The sequence below is a fragment of the Trichosurus vulpecula genome, chromosome 2, assembly GCF_011100635.1.
Source record: "Trichosurus vulpecula isolate mTriVul1 chromosome 2, mTriVul1.pri, whole genome shotgun sequence".
NCBI lineage: Eukaryota > Metazoa > Chordata > Mammalia > Diprotodontia > Phalangeridae > Trichosurus > Trichosurus vulpecula.
In genome coordinates this window covers 21,059,194-21,073,430 of record NC_050574.1, presented here as the reverse complement: position 1 = coordinate 21,073,430, position 14,237 = coordinate 21,059,194, and the positions used below count along the sequence as shown (strand labels likewise).

The 14,237-nt window shown below is 39.2% G+C and overlaps 1 protein-coding gene across 5 annotated transcripts in view; it reads right to left on the bottom strand.

Moving 5' to 3' along the window:
* Window positions 1-14,237, bottom strand: part of RERE (arginine-glutamic acid dipeptide repeats) — a 591,056-nt gene that overhangs the window by 200,701 nt on the left and 376,118 nt on the right. The window contains exon 1 of one of the 5 annotated variants that reach the window (XM_036742477.1): window positions 3,568-3,667. The exons of the other annotated variants lie outside the window; for them this stretch is intronic. Coding sequence (XP_036598372.1) covers window positions 3,568-3,593 — 26 coding nt within the window. The 5' untranslated portion in view covers window positions 3,594-3,667. Of the gene's footprint in view, window positions 1-3,567; window positions 3,668-14,237 lie in introns of those variants that run through there. 5 annotated transcript variants of the gene reach the window in all.

The following is a 14,237-nucleotide window of genomic DNA, read 5'->3' as shown; positions in this document are numbered from 1 at the left end:
GCCCAAAGGGCTATAGAAATGTTCATACCCTTTGACCCAGCAATACCACTTCTAGGGTTGTATCCCAAAGAAATCATGCAAGCGGGAAAAGGAAACATATGTACAAGAATATTTATAGCAGCTCTCTTTGTGGTAGCCAAGAATTGGAAATCAAAGGAATGCCCATCAATTGGGGAATGGCTGAACAAGCTGTGGTATATGAAGGTGATGGAATACTATTGTGCCATAAGAAATGGGGATGATGCAGACTTCATAACAACCTGGAAAAACCTACACGACATAATGCTGAGTGAGCGGAGCAGAGCCAGGAGAACGTTGTGCACAGCCACAGATATATGGACTCCGTGAGGACCAACCCTGACATACTGCGCTTTTCTCAGCAACCTAAGGGGCAAGGACAACTCCAGGGGACTCACGATGGAGAATGCTATCTTCATCGAGACAAAGAAATGCGAAGTTTGAATACAGACTGAGGCACACTACATGCTCGCCTTTTCTGCTTCTCTTTTGTTTTTGTTTTTGGGTTTTTTTTTTTTTGGTTCTGTTTCTTCTTTCTCATGATTCATTCCATTGGTCAAAATTCTTCTCCACGACTTGACTAGTGCATAAATTAATTCAATGCGAAGTTATACATGACAGTTATATGACACTTCATGCCGTCTTGGGGAGGGAGGGGGCAGGGAGGGGAGAAAAACTGGAACTCAAAACTATGTAGAACCGTGTGTGGTAAACTAAAAATAAATAAAGAAATTTATTTTAAAAAAAAATTTGTTCTAGGCCAAGGTCAGGTCAAAGTATCAAGAACCATATAATAGCCCCCATTCTAAATGGAATTCTATGATAAAGATTAAGTAAAGTTCTGAATTAGTGTTAGTATTCATCTTAACAAGAGTTTAAGGTACAAAAATTGGAGAATGTATCTTAGTGTTTTCATTGCAAAATCTGTATTTGCTTTTGGTATTTTAACTTTACCATTTCTGCTAGTATTGCTTTAGGTCCTGGGCTGAAGGGAACCAATGAAATATTGGATATTAACCTACTAACTAAATTATCAAAAGAGGCTACAAGCCTGAGTTCTTATGGCTTCAATCTTCATGGTGAAAATACTTGTCCTCCAGTTCATGGACAGGCAAAAAAGAAGACTGCTACAATATAACAATGTTACTGGAAGCAATATTCTATAGTAAGAGGAAAGTAAAGCTCTTAAAACAACTCAATTGTATCACAATACAACTCTTTAAAATGAACAAGCTTATTATGAAACAGAAATATCTTGTAACACTGTATTAACAAACCGTTCCCTCATTCCAACCCCAAATGATGATCTCCCAGAGCCCTAGTCCCTCAATAGTATCTTCAAAATTCTGAACAGTATATGACACAATTAATGTAAGTTGCCACCAAAATAAAACATCCTACCTGACGCACTGATAGAACAGGAAGAAACTCAAGCTTAAGCTTGAGGTAGGGCTGTTCAAGTTTTTCACCATAGGGATGATTCCCTCTGATGGTTTTGTTTTTGTTTTGTTTGGGGGTTAGAGGCATGAAGAAGGGAGGATGATAAGAGATATATAGAGTTATTTTTTAAGTGCATGTGCTGCTTCCATCTTTCAAATATTCTGATTGAAAGTCCAGTATAATTGTAGAAAACACCTTCACTTGTGTAAAAGTGAGACCATCTATCTCTGCTATTGGGTTGGGGCCAACGGGGAAAGAAGATAGGTACAGAATCAGACAAGTACCCTGTGTCAGTTGGTTTTGCTAAACTGTTTTTCTTTGTTATAAACAGGGGATCATTGTGGGGAATAGAGAAGAGATTTACATTAATGACTGTAAAACCAAATTATTTTTCAAACTATTAAGAAGTTCCAATATGGCTTCATAATTTTTCCTTCATTCCCAAACATTAACCTAGAGGCAGAGGACTGGAAATAAGCAGTAATAAAGTGAAAGGAATTCAAACAGAGGTCTACAGATATGAGTACTCAAAGCGACATTAAGCCTGTATCTGTTCTGACCGAACACTAGAACTAACCTGACAAAAATATTTCCAAGCTACTTCTAAAAAATCTGGGTAATAATAGTAATTAATAAGAATAACATGAAGAAGGCTAATTTCTATGGCAAAGCAAGTGCAAAGCACTTTACGAACGTGATTTCTAGAAAGCAAAAGATCCTTTCTGAATAAGGTTATACCCATGTCTCCACCTTTCCTCAGGCCAGACCTGTGTTTTTGCTTTCACAGAAACTGCAGAAGAAATAGCAAAACTCAATCCCTATGATTACTAGGGCTCACATTATCTTCTACTATGAAGGAATGACCACCTAGACCAGGGGTGGGGAACCTGTAGTCTTGAGGATACATGTGGCCCTCTCGGTCCTCAAGTGTAGCCCTCTGAATCCAAACTTCAGAGAACAAATCCTTTTATTAAGGGGATTTTGTTCTGTGAAGTTTGGATTCAGTCAAAGGACTGCACTTGAGGACCTAGAGGGCCACACGTGGCCTCCATGTCGCAGATTCTCCACCCCTGACCTAGACCTTCATAAGTAAATCAATTCACCTGACCACTCATCACCACAGAGCAGTTTTTCATAAACCCATGGAGTCCAGGATACTGTAGCTGAAGTGCAGTGTAAAGAACACTGAATTTGGAGTCAGAAGACATGAGCTACTGTCCTTGCTCTTCCTCTCACTACTGTGTGACCTTGACCAAGTCATCGTTCTTTTCTGGGTCTCAATTTCTTCATCCGTGACATAAGGGGCTACCGTTATTTCTAAGATGCATTCCTACTCTAAACACCTGTGATTTTAGAACTGTCAAACGTTTTTACCTACTGAAGGCTGGCAGTGCACAGACTCATGTAATACAAGAAGTGCCCCTTAAAAAACCTGACGACTGTGAAATGGCACTGTTGAAATTCTACAGCTATCTGCTGCATCTGAATAACAACTGGGGGCACGATGTGCACGCTGTCTGCTTCTCTAGACTTCAGAAAAATATCACAGAAACTATAATTTCCACTGGGAAAAGACATTCAATCAAAACAAGTTTCCACCCACCTTCCAAGCAACCAATGGCAGACTGCTTATCATCCTCTCTAAAATATTGTCCAAGCAGTCTCTCAAAGGCCCAAACAATCCTTAACAGCGACAGGGAACAGAGCATCCTGCAGATTAGACCTACAGCTCCCTGAAGGCAGGCAACAAACCTGGACCCGTGCATACTAAGCAGCTGAAACCATAACAAGGGGCAGGGGAAGGAGATGGGAAGCAGAGAAGAGGAAAAGAGGGAAAGAAGGGGGCGGGGGGGGGGGGGGGTGGAGAGGGAGGGTAATTCACATGGCCTTACATTCTGCATTTGCTCCATGCATCTCTGAACAGGGTCAGCTCTTTCAAGCGTGTTCTTCATGCATTCAGAAAGCACCTGCACAGCTAGGCTGGTATATATTAAAGGTTCTTAGAAACATGCAGTATGAATAATGAAATGATTTCATAAACATTTTCAGAAGTCAGAAACAGCAGCAAAAGCCATCCCGGTTGGGTGAGGCCAGAGTAAAGTAGCCTACCTGCAGGGGCTGAATGGATCATCCATGCCTAACAGCCGCTCTTGTGGGTCTAGCTGTATTCCTGAACCTCTACTTACTGCTAAAACTCTGCCTTTTTCTACTCTAACAACTCAAAATGGAGGCACATGCAGTCTGAGAGACCTCAGAGAGCTTTCACTGAGCTTGTGCTATGACCTAAGCCTTCACGCAGAACGCAGAAACTTCCCCCTCAGACTGACAGGACTGAGCATGTGCTGTGACCCTCCCTCATCCATACACAGTCTCTCACCGCAATCAATCTCAACCCTGCTGTTTCCGTAAATAAAGCACAGCCAGCAGACTCTGCAGCTTCTCCCTGCATACCAAGCTAGTGTGCAGGGAAGTGGGGCCGCTGTGAGGGGTTCTAAGACAGCCAACAGCGTGGGGAACATTCAACCCAGTCATCGAGAAGCTTTTCTGAAATTTGTGTGCAGAGCAGTGGGAGAGCGGACTGGGCAGTCGTAGCGATCAAGAGACATTTGAAACAGAAACCATCCCCGTTTTGCGAACTCCCCAAGAAAGAATCAAGGTGCAGAAATAGATCACTTTACCATAGTGTTCTTATGTGTTGTTATTTCTCAGTAAAATAATAAATATCATAGGACATTTTGAAAGGTATCAGTATATAGTAAACATAAAAATTCAATGTTCTTTTGAAAGGCTGTGAGAACTTGTAATAGCGATTCTAACTGACACAGTTCCTTCAAGCTTTGCCCCAAGTGCTCTCCTCTCGGACTACCTAGTGACGTTGGCAGTGTAAATGTTATAATTCCCACTTTACAAAGGAACAAAGGGATGCTCTGTTTAGCAGCTTGTCCTTGATTTCAGGCAGTTTAGCAAAGGACCACACAATTTAGGAAATGCTCATAATGCCAACGAATGCCAATATACTCAAATAAGAGCTTATACGAATACTCCTACAGGACAGTAAGATTTGTGAAGCCTTTGCAGACATTATTTCGTTTGATTCTCAAAAATGTCCTATGACATTACTACTATATTACTATGCACTTTATACAAATGAAGAAACTGAGGTGAGACTTGAACCCAGGTCTTCCTAACTCCAAATTCAGCAGCATTTTGTCCACTAAACCAGGCTTCCTATCCTACAAGATGGTTCAAGACTACTGTGGACGGCATGGCAATCACGATCAAATTCACTATCTCAAAAGTTTGGTTCCATCTGATGTAGAAAACCCAGGAGTAGAGAATAACAACAATACCAATAATAATACAATATCTAACATTTATATAGAGCCTAACATATGCCAGGCACCGTGTGAAGCATTTTTACAAATATTATCTCATCTGAGCCTCACAACAACCTTGTTAGGTAGGTGCTATTATCACCTCCATTATACAGATGAGGAAACTGAGGCAAACAGGTGAAGTGACTTGCCCAGGGTCACACAGCTAGTAAGTGTCTGACACTGGATTTGAACTCAGTTCTGCCCTGACTCCAGGGCCAGTCACCTAGCTGCCCTATTATACTGGTGTCCTACTTTTTGACTCTAAGTCTGGAGCTCTATCCACCGGGCCACCTAGTTGCCTCCACCCAGAAAAGAGAGATCTGAGGTGTAGATATCTTAGGAAATACATGGATCCAATGCCCAAAAGCAGTTTGCTTGGAGACTTCCTCAAGATGTGATGAAGGGCAAAACATCCAAACCTCACTGAGAATCATGCCTTGTACGTTAGTGGGGGGAAAAGGAAGCCACTTGCTGCATGCTCTCTGGCCTCCTGTCCTCATCTCACCTCCCCAAGGTGTGAGCCACCCCGTAGTACCAAAGCAGACCCATCCCATCCTCTGCAGCAGACTGCCCCTTCTACCATCCCCACACGCTCACATCTTCAGTTTCTCCGTCTACTGCCTACAAACATTTGCATGTCTCCTCGTCCACAAAAAACTCTCACAGCATACTCCATTCCCACTAGCCATGATCCTAGATCTCTTGTGACTGAAGTCCTAGAGGATGCCATGTGTAACATACGTTTCCATTTCCTTTCCTCTCACATTCTTCTTAATAGTCAAGCTTCTGACCTCAATGTTCCACTGAAATTGCTCTCACCAAAGTCGCTAATGATTGTTTAATTGAAAAGGTAGTGGCCTTTTCTCAATCATTATATTTCTTAACCTCTCTGCAGCCTCTGACAGTGTCGATCACATTCTCCTTCTTCAAACTCTCTTCTCTCTGGTTTTTACTGACATAACTCTCTTCCAGTTCTTGGCTTATTTTTATGTTGTTTTCAGTCATGACCTCATTTGGGGTTCTCCTGGCAAAGATCCTAGAGTGATTTCCCATTCACTTCTCCAGCTCATTTCACTGATGAGGAAACTGAAACCAATAGGGTGAAGTGACTTGCCCAGGGTCACACAGCAACTGTGTCTGAGGATGGATTTGAACTCAGGAAAATGAATCTTCCTGACTTTAGGCCAAGCAGTCTATGCACTGCACCACCTAGCTGCCCAATACAAAGTCTCTTCTGGTTTTTGCTTACTTTTATGACCACTCCTCAGACAGCTTTGATGTATCTTCAGCCAAGATATGCACCTTAAAGATGGAATCCCTGCCCATCCCCCCACCATGCTCTGACCTGAGACCACTTCTCTTCTCCTTCTATACTATTTCAACTTAGGGATCTTATAAGCTCCCCTGCATTTAATCATTGTGATTTATATCTCAACTTACCAGGCCTAACCTTTCTCCCAAGCCTCTAGTCTCACATCTCCAATTGCTTCTTAGACATCTTGAAATGGGTGTCAGGTAGAGTTCCTAAACTCAACATATCCAAATCTGACCTTGATTTTTTGCCTTCCCTCTTCCTAACTCCCCTGTTTCTGTTGAGGGCACCACCATTCTCCTAGTCAATCTTCAACCCCTCACTCTCTCTCACTTCCAAATCCAATCTGTTACCAAGGCCTGTTGTTTTTAAATTATGTAATATCCCTTTACTACACCCTCTTCTTTCCTCTGACACCACCAACACTCTGGTGCAGGCCCTCATCTTTTCAGGTATGAACAGCAGTAGGCTGCTGGTGGGTCTCTGCTCACTGAAGTCCATGCTCTACTTAGATGTCAAAATTATCTTCTTAAAGGCTAAGGCTGACAGTGTTATTGCCGCACCCCCGCCCCGCCCCAAACAACCTCAAGGATCAGCTATCAAAGTCAAAGCTCTTCATACCCTCATCATGCCTAGGCTTTGTACACCTTAACCTCCCCTCCCTCACTACTTACTGTGAGGTCCAGCTGACAATGGCCTCCCTGTGGTTTCTCTAACAAGACACTCTATATGGAGATTGGGCATGTTTACTGCCTGTCTGTATGCCTGGAATACTTTCCCTTCTCATTTCTGCTTCCTGGCTTCTTCAAAACACTACTTAAAATCTTACCTTCTAAAGGAAGACTTTCTATACCCGACCCCCTCCGTCCCCAGCCATTAATTCTGGTGCCTTTTGTTTGCAGGTTATCCCCAATTTATCCTGTACAGCTTGACTATATGTAGGTGTTTGTATACTGTCTCCTCCCAATAGACAAAGAGCTACTTGAGAGCAAGAACTTTCTATTTCCAGCACTTAGCACAGTGTCTGGCAAACAGTAGGCACTTAAAGTTTATGACTGACACTTCCTCACTTATCATCTCATATTCAGTTTTATCACTTCTAAAAACTTGGATTAAAATATTTTTAATAAAGGATAATAGCTGATTGAGTACAGAACAAGGGAGATTTTATACTGAGGAATGATGGTGATATAAAAACAAAAAAAAGCATACACAATTATTTTTAAGCTAAAATGCGTAGGATAAAAAAAAGTTGAGATATCTACAGTGCTGTTTAGCTATATACATCCTAAGATAAATGCAATCATACTTTCCAGGGGGAAAAATGATCTGAATGATTCCAATTAATTACTTTAAAAGAGATAGTTCTGAAGTGGCATCATTTTTCTTCATCTTAAAAATACAAGGTTTGGAGATGGCATAGAGGTCAGCAATAATTGTGGACAGAGGAGGTCCAACTGAAACAATGAAGCCAGAAGCAAGGTTGCAAAGGAAGAGAGTGAGAGGAAAAGACATAGAGGTAACTAGTACGGATAGCATTTTCCTGAAAAGAGGACAGATAGAGGAAGACAGCTATAGGGAATGGTAGGATAAATTAAGGATTTTTTTTTAATGATGGAGGAGACATTATCATATTTGCAGGCACCAGAGAAGGAGCCAGTAGACAGAAGAATATGGAAAGAAAAAGAGTTTAGAAAAACAAACACAGCAGAGCAGGGTGACAGGGTCAGGAATGACTGAAGGACAATCTACTACAGAAGACAGGTGGGGAAAGGATTGCTTAAATGATAGGAGATACAAAAGTTTGCAAGTAGAAGGGCTGGCACTGGAAAGAAGGGACAGCTTTTCATACAAATTAGGAAGAAAAGAAGAGATAGCGGGGGGAAACTGAGTGATATGAGATGAGGAAGAAGACAAATGGCTTCTATCATTGTTGCAGTATGAAGCTAGGCCCACGGCTGAAAGAATGGGCAAAGAAGGGTTGCTATAGAAAGCCTAAGAGAAAAAGGTTTAGAAAAGTCACTGTGGTGAATGCAAAAAAGAACAAATTATAGAGTAACTGTAAGATGGCTTTACCGAAGTAAAAGCCCAGATTAGATTAGGTTAGATTAGATAAAATAGCATCAAGTAGGGATGGATTCGTGAGAACAGATGCATGACCTCTCCTGGTTCAATTCAAAACTAGTAACAGTAGCAGCAGCTGCAGCAGCAGCGGTGGTGGTAGTGATAGTAGTGTAGTAGTCATAGAAGTAGTATTTACACACCAATTTAAGGCTGCAAAGGGCTCATAATAACCTTTGGAGAGGTAAGGGCTATTACTAGTCCCATTTCATATGGAAACAAGCTCACAGAGGTTAAACAATTTGCACAGAATCGTACAGGAGTGTCAAGAGTTCTTCCTGAGTCCAGGTCCAGGGTTCACCACCAGGTCATATAGTATGTTTAGCAGCACGTAAAGAGAACAAAAGAAGAAGCAGGTATTCGGACTATTCCACCGTTGGAGTTCGGCAAGACATAGTGAGCCGTGTAATAATGGGACAAAGGGATGTGAGAGCAGAAAACACATCAGAATTGAAATAGCTCACTAAGGGATCAAGAAAGATAAAAGAGGAAACCTTAACCCCTGGAAGGGTAATGACTTGAGAAAGAAGAGGTGGAGAGAATGGACATCTCAGTGAACATATATACACACAGACACATAAGTTAGACAGCAGAGAGGAAAAAAGACTTATAAAATGTTATAATCAGATAAAATGATTTCAGAATTCTTGAACATGAAATGTAACATTTGTGGGTGATGGCAAGATGAAGACCATGACCATCTCTGTATATAGCTGGGGTAGAGTGGAAGAGTAGTTCATGAGAACCTGATACTTTATATCAAAACAAAAGCAGTTTTTTCTGTTTTGGGTTTCCTTCCCTAAATACAGGTGACCAAACAGGGACCCTGGAATACAGGAGGAGCTTCTAACTTTAGCAGCAACCATATGAGTTCAATATCTTGAGAATTACAGGACCTAGGCCTTGGGTGCCAGCAGGAATGGCCTCTGAAACAATTTCTAGAATATGACCAACACAGGATAAATGAGACCAATCATACCTGACTTGCTAAAAGGAAATTATGAATCTTAAGTGAAATACTTAGATGGTAGAGAGCTGAAATGGAAATACCTGCTGAATAAGCCCACAGTGTTTTCTATTGTGATGTCTAAGTATCAAGCTCCTGAAAAAAAAAATAACGAGAGTTTTGTGCTACTATTTGATGATTTAATTAAGTGTCAATATACACTTCTGGTTGTATTTTAAATATTTCTTCTTGGTACAAGAAATACTTGTCCTATATCTAATCTACTTTGCACATTGAATATCTTTCTAGATGGTTAAAGTCTTTTAGGTAGATGCTAGACAAGAGATATCCCAAAACTTTAAGAAATATTCCTCAGGATGCACAGAGTGGAAGTATAATGAGCCATAGTGTACATAATAAGAGACTGATATGCCTCTTTGGGGTCAGGGTTGCCCAGGACACGTTCTAGCCCCGTTGAGCTTTAAGGGGAGAGGGTGCTGCTACTTTCTGGGCTGAGGGTCTCTGAAAAAAAAATCTTATTTAAAAGTATATCCAACTGTCCATTTAACTTTTGTATAAGTTGATAACTGTAATCTCTTAATATGTTTTATGTTCTCAAATTAATGGTTTCTGAAACATTAAAGTGCAAACAACACTTTTTTTGTCCACAAAACTGCCAATGAAACAAAAGAAATGCCAAGACCCCCTGAAACAAATTTCAACTCTACTTCACCACTTGAAACTACATTCAGGTATTCATTCACCTGTATGCAAAAAAAGTTACTACCTTAATACCCAACAGCACTTTTCATTAAGAGTATTAAAAAATACAATTCTCACCAACAAATGAAAATAAACTAGAATAAGAACAATCTATGCATTCAAGGAAGATACGACATTAAGCAAAACGGCAGTCTTGCAAAGTATTACATATAAATAGGAACATCAAAATGAAATATATGAGTGTCCTAAAGGAAACTGACCCTTAGGTTAAACTACTGAGATGACCACAAGGGTGAAACCGAAGGAATAAGAACAGACAAAGGGAAAACAAAACTAGTAACTTTTGCAAATGATATGATAGTTTACATATAAAACCTTAGAGGATCAATTTAAAAACTAGTCTAAACAACAAACAATTTTAGCAAAGTTGCGGGATATAAAATAAACTCATACAAATAACCAGCATTTCTATAGATAACCAATAAAACCCAGCAGAAAGGGAAAGAGAGAAATTCCACTTAAAATAGCTGTAGACCATATAAAATGTTTGGGAGTCTACCTGCCAAGACACAGATGAGAACTACATGAACACAATCACAAAACACTCTTCACACAAAAGCCAAATCAAAGCCACTAGAGAAATAATACCAATATAATAAAAATTACGATACTGTCTAAATTAGCTGATTTACTCAGAGCTGTAACAAACTGCCAAAAATTTTTTAATAAATCATCTGGAGGAACAAAACGTCAAGGATATCAAAGGAATCAACGAAAAAACATGAAAAAGGAGGTTCAGCAATACCAGATCTCAAAAAATTACAAGATCTCAATGCAGGTAGATTCTCACACATTTTATAAGGTCTGCAATATTTTAATCGGAAATTCTCTTTCTATATTACAAAGCAGTAATCATCAAAACAATCTGATATTAGATAAGATATAAAGTGGCTGATCAATGGAATACATTAAGCACACAAAATGCTGAAATAAAAGACCATGGTGACCTAATGTCTGATAAACTGAAATATCCAAACTACTGGGGCAAAAACTCACTGTTTGACAAAAACTGGTGGGAAAATAGGAAAGCAGTCTGGCAAGAACTAAGCATAGACCAACATTACACACCATATACAAAAAGAAGGTCAAAATCAATATATAATTTTGACATAAAGGGTGACATCATAAGTAAATTAAGGGAGCATGAAATAAATTACCCTTCTAAGGAAAAGATTTATGACCAAACATGAGACAGAGATGATCACTAACCATAAAATAGATAATTTTGATTACAATACAGCCAGCTCTCACTGCCTCTTCCTCCAACCTCCACAACCAGAGCAGCTTGAAGTGTCTCCGTCCCCCTCCCCGCCACACCCCGCTCCCCTACCCCCACCCCAGTGGATCCAGGAGCAGAGGACTGGCCCCAGGCCGCACTGGCACTGCAGCTCCCTGCCAGGAACCAGAGCCAGGCAGAAGTGTGATCAAAATTCAAAGCAAGAACTGTGTATGTTAAAAAGGTTTTACAAAAACAAAACCAATGCAGCCAAAATTAGAAGGAAAATAGGAAACTGGTGAAAGAATTTCACAGCCAATTTCTTTGATAAAGGTTTTATTTTTCAAATATATAGGAAACTGAGCCAAATTTATAAGAGCAATTCCCCAACTGATAAATGGTCAAGGGATATGAACAGGGAGTTTTCAGAAGAGGAAATAAAAGCTATAAATAGTCATATGAAAAATCACTAATAATTAGAGAACTACAAATTAAAGCAACTCTGAAGTACCACCTCAAATCTATTAGACTGGCTAAAATTACACTAATTAAAAAGAAAAATGCAAGTCAAAACAACCCTCAGGTGTTAACGCACATCCTGCAAATTGACAAAGAGGGCAAAAGATGGAAAGTCAATATTGGAGAGACTCACAAAAAAAAAAATAGACACTTCAATGAATTGCTGCTGGAGCTGTTAATCAGTACAATCATTTTGGAAAGCAATTTAGAATTATGAAAACAAAATTACTAAAATGGCCATATTCTTAGATTCATGACCAGCAATTCCACTTCTAAGCTTAGATCTCAAGGCCATTGATAAAAAGAAAGTTATTACATACACCAAAATATTTATAGCAGCACTTTTTGAGATAGCAAAGAAATGGAAATAATGTAGATGCCCATTGACTGAAAAATATCTAAAATTCTATGGTACAAGATTGTAATGGAATATGACTGTGCTATAAGAAATGAGAAATTTAACACATGCTAAGAAGTATGGATAGAGAAGAAAACAATATTCACAATGACTACAATTTAAATGGAAAGAATAAGAATGACAACAAAATCCGAAGTGAATGTTACAAAATTATAAAGAACAAGCGTGACTCAAAAGAAGAGATACGCGGAGGCTCTCTTGCCACCCCTTGGCAGAACACTGAGGATGTTTTTCATGTATTGATCACTGAATGATAATTTTTTCCTCTTTTTCCCCCCACTTTTTGTCATTAAGAATACTATCCATAATATGTGATAGCTGTCTGGGAGGAGAGTAGAGACAGTGTCTGGTGAAAATTATAGTGATGCCATGAATTAAATTTTTTTTAAAAAAACAATCAAGAAAATATGCTTATGCAAAGAAATCTAAGAAGCAGAATAGGGAAGCATGATGGATAGGATCTGGGTACAAATCAATGCAGGCAGAAATGGGACTACACTAAAGAACGCATGAACAGAAACAGAAAGAAGGAACAAATGATGGTTTCAGGAACGTGATTACAAATTTTGCATGGATACGTAACAGCAATGATGAGGGGCCTCAACTATTTTTACTTTCAATTTGGGACAAAAGCAGAGCATTAATAATTTCTTGTCTTGGCTTACAGATAATTTCCTCCTTCAAAAGGAGGAAACACCCAATAGAAATTCTATTCTGGAACTGATATTTGCTAACAATGTGAAAACTGGCTGCTAGGGGAGAAATGATATGAATTTGGGGGGAGAGGAGGAAGAGTGATCCTTCTGCCTTTCAGTTTGTGTCAGCAGAAAGATACAGACTGACATAAAACACAGATTCAAGAAGAAGAGCTTTCAAAGGGTTAAGAGCAAGTATCGGAAAGCTATCATGGTATCAAGATTTTCTGTAGAAGAAATCAGACCAGGAAGACTATCTCAAGAAAACCATTCTAAAAGATATAAATCATTCCTATGAATAGGAAAAGCAAGAGTCATCAAAGAGAAATATGTGAATATTTTCCCCAACTTTTTAACACCATGGCTGCATGAAAATTATACCTGAACTAAGAAAATAAAAAAGTAACCACTCAGACAAAGTGTACTGCAGTGGAAAACCCAAAGCTCAAAGTGAAAAGAGTTGAGTTCTGGCCCCAGCACTAGCAATCACTATGTGGCTCTGGGCAAGACCAGCAGGAAAATATTGTGAAAAGAGAATCGGATTATGAGCCAAGAGGGCAGAATTCTTGTTTTAGGTCTGTTACTAACTGGCTGCATAACTTATGCATGTCCCATACTTTCACCAGGACTCACTTTAATGTAAAAAAGGGGACTGCATGAACTCCAAGGAACTTCGATTTTATGATTCAAAACCAGATAATAATATATAGAATGAAACGAATGCTTATTCTATCCCTTCATTATTCCTTCAATTCTTTTCTGCGGTTTTATTGTGATAACTAGCCTTTATACTTCAATAATGAATAGTAATGGGTATAATGGACATCCTTGCTTCACTGCTGATCTTCTTGAAAAAGCTTGTAGCTTATCCTTTTTGTAGATGATGCTAATTCTTGATTTAGGAAAACATTTATTCCAATGCTTTCTAATTTTTTTTTAAAGCAGGGATGGATGTTGCATTTTGTCAGAAGATTTTTCTGCATCTGTGAAATAACCATGATTTTTGTTGTTATTAATATGCTCAACTATGTTTATAGTAAATATTGAACCAGTCCGGCATTCCTGCTAGAACTGCAACCTGGTCATAGTATATGGTCTTTGCGATATACTGCTGTAGTCTTCTTGCTAATAGTTAAAATTTTTGCATCAATACACACTGGGGTTATTGGTATATAGTTTTTCTTCCTCTATTTTCACTCTCCCTGTTTTAGGTTTCAAGACCACATTTGTATGAAAAAAGGAATTTGGTAGGAAACCTTCATTACCTATTTTTAAAAAATATCTGGTAGAATTCACTTGTAAACACATCTACTCTGGGGGTGTTTTCCCTTTGGGAGTTTGGCTATGACTTATAGTCTATTTCCAGGGCTGTTAATCTGAGAAATTTATATT